Here is an 11440-nt window from a genome sequence, read left to right as displayed (position 1 = left end):
TATAAGTGAAGAACAATGAGTAGCTAAATAATTATGTAACTATGTGAAGACTCTCTCTCATTTAAGAATTTCAGATCTTGGTATTTTATTCAAACAGCAAGCAAAACAAAATAAAATGACATTGCAAGGATAGCACAACTCAAGTGAAGAAGCAAAAACTTAGGCTCAACCGATACTAACCGATAGTTGTTGAAGAAGAAAGGTGGGATGCCTACCAGGGCATCCCCAAGCTTAGATGATTGAGACTTCTTGAAATATTATCTTGGGGAGCCTTGGGAATCCCCAAGCTTGAACCTTTGTGTCTCTTTAATTCATCTCATATCATTGTTTCTCTTTTTATCAAAAGCTTCATCCACACCAAACTCAACAAGAACTCGTGAGATAGGTTAGTATGAACCAATGCAGAACATTATCATTTTCTACTGTAACAAATCACTAAAATTATTATTCAACATTGCATACTAAATGCCTCTGCATACTTAATACTCATATCTTCAAATAGAATCATTAAACAAGCAAACATATGCAAACAATGCAACCATAACAGCAATCTGCCAAAAAGTATAGTCTGTAAAGCATGCAAGAGTATCAATACTTCCCTAACTCCAAAAATTATGAAAGAAACTTCCCACTGTAATAAATTTATCAGAGCTCAATATGCAAAAAGTTTCAACATTATACCATTCTCTGACTTTTCTAGGGAATTTTTGCAACAGCGGTAAACTTTCTGTTTTCAAACAGCAACATGTATACTAGCAAAATAAGCATGACAAAGGCTATCCTTGACATTTTTATTAAAAATAAAGATTCAAAACACTATTCTAAATAACAGCAAGCAAATACTAACACAGGAAAATGATGCTCCAAGCAAAACACATATCATGTGGTGAATAAAAATATAGCTCCAAGTAAAGTTACCGATGAATGAAGACGAAAGAGGGGATGTCATCCGGGGCATCCCCAAGCTTAGGCTCTTGGTTGTCCTTTAATATTACCTTGGGGTGCCTTGGGCATCCCCAAGCTTAGGCTATTGCCACTCCTTATTCCATAGTCCATCGAATCTTTACCCAAAACTGGAAAACTCCACAACACAAAACTCAACAGAAAACTCGTAAGCTCCGTTAGTATAAGAAAATAAAACCACCACTTAGGTACTGTAATGAACTCATTATAAATTCATATTGGTGTAATATATACTGTATTCCAACTTATCTATGGTTCATACCCTCCGATACTACTCATAGATTCATCAAAATAAGCAAACAACACATAGAAAACAGAATCTATCAAAAACAGAACAGTCTGTAGTAATCTGTATAAAACGTATACTTATGGAACTCCAAAAATCCTACCAAATTAGGAAGTCCTAATAAATTCTTGTACCAATCCATAGCTAAAAGAATTAGATAAAGATCGCGTTTATGTGAATTAACAAAACTAATTGACTGGGTGCAAAAGTTTCTGATTTTCAGCAAGATTAACACAACTATTACCGTAAGCTATCCTAAAGGTCTTACTTGGCAGTTTATTGAAACAAAAACTATAAAACATGATTACTACAGTAGCATAATCATGTGAACACACCAAAACCAGTAAGGATAAAAATTGGGTTGTCTTCCAACAAGCGCTTTTCTTTAATGCCTTTTTAACTAGGCATGATGATGACAATGATGCTCACATAAAAGATAAGAATTGAAACATAACGGGAGCATCATGAAGCATATGACTAGCACATTTAAGTCTAACCCACTTCCTATGCATAGGGATTTTGTGAGAAAACAACTTATGGGAACAATAACAAACTAGCATAGGAAGGTAAAACAAGTATAGCTTCAAGATTTTAAGCACATAGAGAGGAAACTTGATATTATTGCAATTCCTACAAGCATATGTTCCTCCCTCATAATAATCTTTAGTAGCATCATGAATGAATTCAACAATATAACCAGCACCTAAAGCATTCTTTTCATGACCTATAAGCATAGAAAATTTACTACTCTCCGCATAAGCAAAATTCTTCTCATTCGGAATAGTGGGAGTAAACTCAACAAAATAATTATCATGTGAGGCATAATCCAAATGAAAACTGAAATCATGAGGACAAGTTTCATCATTATCATTATTCCTAATAGCATACAAGTCATCACAATAATCATCATAGATAGCAACTTTGTTCTCATAATCAATTGGAACCTCTTCCGAAATAGTGGAATCATCACTAAATAAAGTTGACACTCTTCCAAATCCACTTTCATGTTTATCACAATAAGATTCAACATCCTCCAAAATAGTGGGATCACTACTTTCTAAAGTTGACATTCTTCCAAACCCACTTTCATCAATATAATCATCATAAATAGGAGGCATGCTATCATCAAAATAAATTTGATCATCAAAGCTTGGGGGACAAAATATATCATATTCATCAAACATAGCTTCCCCAAGCTTGTGGCTTTGCATATCATTAGCATCATGGATATTCAAGGAATTCATACTAACAACATTGCAATCATGCTCATCATTCACATATTTCATGCCAAGCATTCTATGTAATTCTTCTTCTAGCACTTGAGCACAATTTTCCTTTTTCAGCATACTCACGAAAGATATTAAAAAGATGAAGCGTATGAGACAAACTTAAATCCATTTTTTTGTAGTTTTCTTTTATAGACTAAACTAGTGATAAAACAAGAATCAAAAAGATATACCATCAAGCACTCACCTCCCCGGCAACAGCGCCAGAAAAGAGCTTGATGTCTACTACACAACCTTCTTCTTGTAGACGTTGTTGGTCCTGCAAGTGCACAGGTTTGTAGGACAGTAGCAAATTTTCCTCAAGTGGATGACCTAAGGTTTATCAATCCGTGGGAGGCGTAGGATCAAGATGGTCTCTCTCAAGCAACCCTGCAACCAAATAACAAAGAGTCTCTTGTGTCCCCAACACACCCAATACAATGGTAAATTGTATAGGTGCACTAGTTCGGCGAAGAGATGGTGATACAAGTGCAATATGGATAGTAGATAAAGGTTTTTGTAATCTGAAAATATAAAAACAGCAAGGTAACTAATGATAAAAGTGAGCGTAAACGGTATTGCAATGCTAGGAAACAAGGCATAGGGTTCATACTTTCACGAGTGCAAGTTCTCTCAACAATAATAACATAGATAGATCATATAACAATCCCTGAACATGCAACAAAGAGTCACTCCAAAGCCACTAATAGCGGAGAACAAATGAAGAGATTATGGTAGGGTACGAAACCACCTCACAGTTATTCTTTCGGATCGATCTATTCAAGAGTTCGTACTAGAATAACACCTTAAGACACAAATCAACCAAAACCCTAATGTCACCTAGATACTCCATTGTCACCTCAAGTATCCGTGGGCATGATTATACGATATGCATCACACAATCTCAGATTCATCTATCCAACCAACACCAAGTACTTCAAAGAGTGCCCCAAAGTTTCTACCGGAGAGTCAAGACGAAAACATGTGCCAACCCCTATGCATAGGTTCATGGGCGGAACCCGCAAGTTGATCACCAAAACATACATCAAGTGGCACGTGATATCCCATTGTCACCACAGAGAAACACGGCAAGACATACATCAAGTGTTCTCAAATCTTTAAAGACTTAATCCGATAAGATAACTTCAAGATGAAAACTCAATTCATCACAAGAGAGTAGAGGGGGGGGAGAAACATCATAATATCAAACTATAATAGCAAAGCTCGCGATACATCAAGATCGTGCCATAGAGAGAACACGAGAGAGAGAGAGAGAGAGATCAAACACATAGCTACTGGTACATACCCTCAGCCCCGAGGGTGAACTAGCCCCTCCTCATCATGGATAGCGTCGGGATGATGAAGATGGCCACCAGTGAGGGGTTCCCCCTCCGGCAGGGTGCCGGAACGGGCTCCCGAGAGGTTTTTGGTGGCTACAGAGGCTTGCGGCGGCGGAACTCCCGATCTATCTTGACATTCAATGGTTTTAGGGTATGTGGACTTATATAGGCGAAAGAAGTCGGTCGGAGGAGCCTCGAGGGGCCCACAAGAGGGGAGGGCGCGCCCCCCTATCTCGTGGCTTCCTCGATGCTCCCCTGGCTTGCACTCCAAGTTTCCTGGGTCACGTTTGTTCCAAAAATCACGCTGCCGAAGGTTTCATTCCGTTTGGACTCCGTTTGATATTCTTTTTCTTCGAAACACTGAAATAGACAATAAAACAACAATATGGGCTGGGCCTCCAGTTAATAGGTTAGTCCCAAAAGTAATATAAAAGTGTATAATAAAGCCCGTAATCATTCAAAACAGATAATAAAATAGCATGAATGCTTCATAAATTATAGATACGTTGGAGACGTATCAGATATCACCTAGTGCGGATGCATCCGGATGATGTCTAGAAGATGGCCTTTCGCACTCACCATGGCGACTTTGAGTTTTTGGTGATGCCTTTTCGCCTCTCCAATGCCCCAGCAACATTTCAGGCTTTGATGAACGATGTCCTCCGCCCCTACTTGCGCCGGTTTGTGCACGTTTTCTTTGATGACATTCTTATCTACAGCTCATTGTGGGTGGATCACCTATAGCACGTGGGCATCATCTTTAACGAGCTTCGAGCGCACCATCTGCACCTCAATCTCTCGAAGGGCTCGTTCGACACGACATCGGTTGCCTACCTCGGCCACGTCATCTCGGCAGAGGGTGTCACAATGGATGCCGACAAGGTGGCAGCTGTCGCGGCTTGGCCGATGCCGGACTCGCCGCGGGCCCTTCGCGGTTTCCTGGGCCTCGCGGGCTACTACCGGAAGTTCATCCGGCAGTCCGGCCTCATCGCAGCTCCGCTCACGTGCATGTTGCGCCGCGATGCCTTCTCCTGGGATACTGAGGCAACCGAGGCGTTTTAGACCCTCAAGCAGGCTCTCACTACGGAGCCGGTCCTCCAGATGCCTGACTTCGACAAGCTGTTCTTGGTGGACTGCGACGCCTCGGGCGTGGGGTTTGGCGCCGTCCTTCATTAGGGCGACGGGCCGCTCGCCTTCTTCAGCAAGCCTTTCGCCGCGAGTCATCACAAGCTTGCGGCCTATGAGAGAGAGCTCGTCGGCTTGGTACAGGTTGTGCGCCATTGGCGAGCATATCTATGGGGGCGACCGTTCCGTGTTCACACGGATCACTACAACCTCAAGTTCTTGTTGGACCAGCGCCTCTCCACCGTGCCGCGGCATTAGTGGATCAGCAAGTTGTTCGGCTTCAACTTTACTATCATGTATCGCCCGGGTCGCCTCATCACCGTGGCAGGCGCGTTGTCCCGCCATGACGCCGACCCCGACTGGACGCTGTCGACACCGCGGGGACGGTGCTCTGCATCCGCTCGGGGCCCTCCTTTGCCTTCATCGACGACATCTGCCGTGTCATCACGAGCTCCCTGGACGCACAGCTGCTTCATCAACGCCTCGCGAATGGCGACCTGGACGAACCGTGGCGCCTGGACGACGGCTTGCTTCTGCACGGGCGTCGACTCTTCGTGTCGGATCACGGCGACCTCCACCACCTGGCCCTGTTGCTGTATCACTCGGCCGGCCACGAGGGGGTGCAGAAGACCCTTCATCATATCCGGGAAGATTTCTACATCCCCGGCGACCACGCGCTAGTACGAGACTAGGTGCGGTCTTGTGTGACGTGTTAGCGCAACAAGACGGAGACACTGCAGCCGGCAGGACTGTTACAGCCCCTTGAGGTGCCACCTCAGATCTGGGCTGACATCTCCATGGACTTCATCAAGGGCCTTCCTAAGATCGGCGGCAAGTCCGTCATCCTTACGGTGGTCGACCGCTTCTCCAAGTATGCACACTTCATCATGCTCGGCCATCCCTACACTGCCACCTCCTTCGCGTGGGCCTTCTTCGACGACATCGTCCGCCTCCACGGGTTCCCCTCTTCGATCGTCAGCAATTGTGATCCGGTGTTCACTAACCATGTATGGCGCGATCTTTTCTGGATGGCGGGCGTAAAGCTGGGCCTCAGTACGGCATTCCACCCCCAGACGGACAGCTAGTCCGAGATGGTCAATAAGGTGAGTGCTATGTACTTAAGTTGTGTTAGAGGTGATCGGCCATGGGCTTGGGTGGACTAGCTCTCTTGGGCGGAGTACTACTACAGCACCTCCTACCACTCCGCCCTGTGGTCCATGCCCTTCGAGGTGGTCTATGGTCACCCTCCGCCACCCATCCTGCCATTTCAGCCAGAGACTGCCCAGACTGAGGCGGCGGCCGAGCTTCTCCGCAGCTGGGATGAGATCCTTGCCGAGGTGCACCAGTGTCTTCTCCAGGTCCAGCAGCTGTCCAAGAAGTACTATGACGCACATCACCACGAGGCGGAGTATGCGGTGGGAGACTTGGTGTAGATGTGTCTACTCCACAGCACTACGGAGTTACTGGACCCGCGCGCTAAGCGCAAACTAGGTCCCCGCTATGCGGCGCCATTTCCGGCGCTGGAGCGCAGCAGCAGCGTCACCTACCGCCTTCAGCTGCCATCTGGTGCTCGCATCCACGACGTCTTCCATGTGGGCTTGTTGAAGCCTTTCCACGGCGAGCCACCAACGGCTACGCCGGATCTCCCTCCGATCCCCGAGGGCCGTCTACTTCCCGGTCCAGCGAAGGTGTTGAAAGCCCAGCAGAGTCGCGGTGTTTGGCGCTTGTTGATCCACTGGCAAGGCCTTCTTGAGGAGGCCACTTGGGAGCTCTTCGACGAGTTTGGCAAGCACTTTCCAGACTTTCAGCTCGAGGACGAGCTGTTTAGGCAGGCAGGGAGAGATGTTATGACCGGCCTACAGTTTAGCAGGAGGAGGCCCACTGGTGCAGACAATTACGGGCCTAGCCCAAGTTATCTTATCGTTTTAGGGGCTTAGCCCAATTATCTTATTTTGAGGATTATATAAACTCATGTAAAGACTCGTTTTGGAGTTAAGCAGAAGCAATCATATTTGCTCGGCTTCCATAAGGAGCCGGGAAACCTAACCCTAGCCGCACCCTGCGCCCTCTCCCTCTCTCGCGATCACGGCGCCCCAACGCCGTCGGTCGCGTCATCCGTCGCGCCAACCCTCCTTCCACCCCTATAATATGAGAACTCGTCCTGGTAGGGACCCGGTTCCTATTAGCGCGTGGCGAGGCGGACAATGGTGGGAGGGCTCGTGGCGGGCGCTGCGCCAAAACTAGCGCGCGCACGGGTGCTTTTTCACGCGCGTGATCCTTTCCCGCAGCTACATCGGACCAGACTATTGTTATTCCTTTTTCAGTACTACCACTTTCTTCTACATATCTGCAAACTATGTTGTAACTTCTGAACTCTCAACCAGTTCATCTGTCCATGTACAAAAAAAACATATAATCTATTATTTCTCCCTCTATCCATTACATGCTACCCATTTATCAATTTTATACACATTGTTATCCAGAATAACCGTGTTATGTAGCCATTCGATCAGTAATACTTATTTATTTAAGCTACAAACTTAACAATTTTGTTTGAGTACTATATTTTTATTTGAGCCTCAGTGACCTTTGATGTAAAGGTACGTAGCGTATTACTTTCATGGTGTCTTAGGCGATACTACTTTCAAGTGATATCCAATGAATATGAGACGTATATGTATCTCAACTATTGTGTCATTGTTGTATATTTTTCATATAGTGCTGGATTTTAATTTTCTTCGTACATAATACTACAATATCTCAAGATGTCCTTTAGAAATCCAGTAGCAACATGCGGGGAATCGTCTAGTTTAATAAACATTTTACAACTATATAGTACTCAAACAAATAAATTATAGGTATTTTCAGTTTTAACATTTTATATTATTACTTCAAATATTCATGTTTCATCCAACGAATCACATTGAAATATGTTGCAAAATATTCCCGCAACAACGTGCGGGGTATCATCTAGTTTAACAAAGACATGGGTCACTAATTCATGTTGATATGGGTGGCGCGTGTGCTATTTGATTTATTCATAAACTCCAAAGAAAAGACATACAGTAATATATCAAAAAATACCCCTTAGCATGGACCAGACGCAACATAACAAAACAGCAGGGGGCCCCTATTAGGTTTGAGCACCACTGACAACATGCATACAAAAGTAGGGTGAGGTTGCAATATTTTGGAACAATATCTATAGTCATTTCAAATTCCTTTTCTCAAACTGAAACCAGTTGGGTTTCTAGCTCTAAAATTGTTTGTTTTGTTGACCAGAATTTGGATCAGAGAAACTATGTACATCTATGTGCTTCTTTTCTTCTTCAATGTCAACCTATTCATAACCATGGACTATATGAGTTGATAACAGAAAGAACTTGTATTGCAAGTAACGTTTCACCATTAGTTCTCTAACCGTACCAATTGCTTTACCTGGGCTAGCTGACAACTGAAAAGTACGGAACACATATCATTAGCGCAGCAACCTGATACAATCCTATTACAGCAGTAGCTTTGATTTGCTCTTACTTTCAACAGAACAATGTCTGAAATTAGCTTTCGATCCCGTGCAATCTTATTTCCTCATTTTCTAGAACCAAGTTTATGTGGATAAGTTGGCAAGGTTACAATCTTGCTGAATACAGGGTCCAAGGAAGACCAGGACCTGGGAGATCAGGACACACAAAGGACCAGTATGAAAAGATTATTTAGCGGTTTGGTGGGCTGCCACATTGCCTTTTTGTTTTACATGAACTAAATTAAAAAAAGAAAAGACCCTATTAAGCTCCTGAATGTGCATAAGAACAAGATTGCAGCTCTGCTCGAAATACTAGCCGTACATAGGTTGACCAGCTAAAGAAATTAGTTTCAATAATGGCCTTCTCAGCATCAATCATCCGAAAGAGTTGAACATAGTCGCGCTAGGCAAACCCTTCAGTGGTAAGTCAAATTACCTCTTATTAACACAGCAAAATTGTGTTGGACTGGAGTGTATGTGCACCATTATAGGCAAGACTAACATGGCAAGTGCCCAGTGTCGCTTATTTTAAACTCTTTAAACCTACCTATGCGAACAAAACCCATAAATAAAGAGGATATCTTTCTAGTCTTCTGAAGCAATTTTGTGTCAAAAGTTATCTAATGGCAGGATGAACATTATAACATTTCCTATCAACAGCATCATTGTGGCTGTGATTTTCTGCTGATAAAATAACCTACTTAAAAGCCAGGACAAACATAGCACCAAAAGAAGTGATAATGTAATCATCCAAAGTGTATCACAATCTCCCGTTGTCCAGAACCATTGGTCTATCAAGACAAAACAAGTACACACAACAGAAGGTGCATTGGAACTTTGAATAACTAATCCGAGAGAGAAATCAGCGGCAGTGCCCCCAGAACGAACCAGCATTGCTCCAAACTTAAATACATCAGAGAAAAGAGGACCAAATTCAAGCAGACATACCATGCCCACTGCTCCATAGCACGAATAAGACATCACTTGTGCAATGATTGTAACTCTTCATATAGTGGCACATACGGAAAATATGCCTGCTTGCTATCTTCAAGATTGCACATCACTTTAACTTGTCCACTATCCATATCATAGCACATGAATGTGATATCCTCCTGGGCCACAGAAAACAAGATCATGTCACATTCTGGATGAATTGCAATCCAATCGAAGTCCTCATCAAGGTCTACGTGTCGCCCTCCAAGCAAATGCGAAGTTTCGACGCTATGCTTCAGTATCCATTCTTTGTGGTCATAGTCTTTAAGAACATAAACAAGCAATCGAACATCATCATCATCATCTGTGTTAAAACCAGCATAATGCAGGCAGCCCTGTGACAGCTGAATAAAACCAACATCCAGACCATCAGGAACACGGAAGTTAGTCCTTGCTTTCCCCTCCTTGTCCACTGCAGCTAGACGACTGGCAGAACCATCAACAATGGCACAGAAATGCAGAAAACCATTAAGATAAACAGTTGACCGGTCATTAGCGACATCAATGGTGCCGCACCATCTCTTCTCCTTATGAACCCAACTCCCGGTTTCAGATGAATAGACATGCACTCCAGTAAGACAGTAGCTATGTTGGTCCTCCATATCGGCCACCGGCAACAAAAACACATGGAAATGAGGGGACACGGCTGGATCAAAACACAAGCGTTCAGCAGCCGACAGGCCGGAATAGCCGCAGTACGGGAACTCGGCCCATTCCTCTGTGGCGGGATTGCACACGATGTACCGGAACTCGTCGCCATGGTCGCCAGCAACGTATGAGGAGCAGAGAAGGAGGCCGTTACAGCAGTCCATGACCTTGACCTGCCGGCGGTTGGGCAGGAAGGTGGGATGTGTGAGATGGCGGCTCCCCGAGACATTGGTGAAAGGAACACCTGAATCTACCAATTGATTCCCCTGGTAGAAGCCGGTCAGGGTCCGGGGGAGCTTCCGGCGGTAGTTGGGGTCGTTGGTGAGGCCGAGCCAGTGCTTGGGGGAGCTTCCGGCGGCAGAGCGACTTGGCGGGCACGCGCGAGAGGATCTCGACGAGGAGGTCGTCGGTGAGTCTCTCGGCCGTCGTCTCGCTGCCGCTGGGAGGCGAAGAGGAGGACCTGCACACATAACGATGGGGAATAAGGTTAGGAGATCGGGTGAAGAAGGGAGAGGAAGGTCGCGATGATTCATGGCGATGCATACTTTACGTACCTGATCCGTCCGTCCTCCGAGGGGCGAGATCGAGCAGCTGGGGTGGACATGGCGCGGCGGCAGAAGAAAGCTCCGGCGGCGCCGTCGAGCACGGGGGAGGGGATGGGGGAGTGATGGCGAATGGGCCGGGGAGGGGATTGAAACCCACGGGACTGGCACTTCTTTTTTGGCGAATGGGCCGTCTATACGTTTGTAGTACACTGGGCTAAGAACAAGTCAAACCTTTAAATTTGCACAAAACGCACCGAATAGATCCTCTAAATGGCAGATCCCGTATTTTCTTTTACAGATTTCGTATATTGGAGCAACCATGCCTCATATTTCGAGTTTTCGAGTCGTTCTTGAGGGAACCTGTAAAGCGGTCAACGCCGGAGCAGGGGGCTGGCAACACCGCACATGAGCAGCGAGCAGGCGGAGGAGCTCGGTAGCAGCCGGTCGGAGCAGGGTCCTGACGACACCGCACGCGAGCAGCGAGCAGGCGGAGGAGCTCGATAACGGCTGGCCGGAGCATTGCCGGAGCACATGGCGGGCCATAGCGGCGCCGGAGTGTCGCTGGAGCAAGCAGCGGACCGGAGCAGGCAGCAGACCGGAGCGGCACCGTTCTGGCCGGCTGGAGTTCGAGTTTGACCATGCGTGTGTTCCAAGGAAGAAGAAGCGTGAGGAGAAAAAGGAGGAAAAAGACTTTTACATTACGGGTTTACGGGATCTGCTCTACCCGGTGCCTCGCGGTAGCTGTATAATAT

The 11440-nt window shown here is 45.6% G+C and overlaps 1 protein-coding gene across 1 annotated transcript; it reads right to left on the bottom strand.

The window, feature by feature from the left end:
- Nucleotides 1-9260: 9260 nt before the first annotated feature.
- Nucleotides 9261-11231, bottom strand: LOC119339344. Its single transcript, XM_037611446.1, has 3 exons — nt 11049-11231; nt 10698-10902; nt 9261-10603 (listed from the first exon to the last, which is right to left on the bottom strand). The coding sequence occupies exons 1-3, from the start codon at nt 11229-11231 to the stop codon at nt 9483-9485; spliced, it is 1509 nt and encodes a 502-aa protein (XP_037467343.1). The 3' UTR covers nt 9261-9482.
- Nucleotides 11232-11440: the final 209 nt, after the last annotated feature.

The sequence above is a fragment of the Triticum dicoccoides genome, chromosome 7B (genome assembly GCF_002162155.2).
Source record: "Triticum dicoccoides isolate Atlit2015 ecotype Zavitan chromosome 7B, WEW_v2.0, whole genome shotgun sequence".
Classification (NCBI taxonomy): domain Eukaryota; kingdom Viridiplantae; phylum Streptophyta; class Magnoliopsida; order Poales; family Poaceae; genus Triticum; species Triticum dicoccoides.
The sequence above is the reverse complement of the archived record's forward strand: the minus strand, read 5'-3'. Positions and strand labels throughout refer to the sequence as shown.

Coding starts and splice junctions, on each gene's coding strand:
- LOC119339344 (XM_037611446.1), bottom strand. CDS start 11,231: ATGGCCCGCCATGTGCTCCGGCAATGCTCCGGCCAGCCGTTATCGAGC. Junction 10,903..11,048: donor CGGCGTTGACCGCTTTACAG/GTTCCCTCAAGA, acceptor ACTTGTTCTTAG/CCCAGTGTACTACAAACGTA. Junction 10,604..10,697: donor TCGGAGGACGGACGGATCAG/GTACGTAAAGTA, acceptor TTATGTGTGCAG/GTCCTCCTCTTCGCCTCCCA.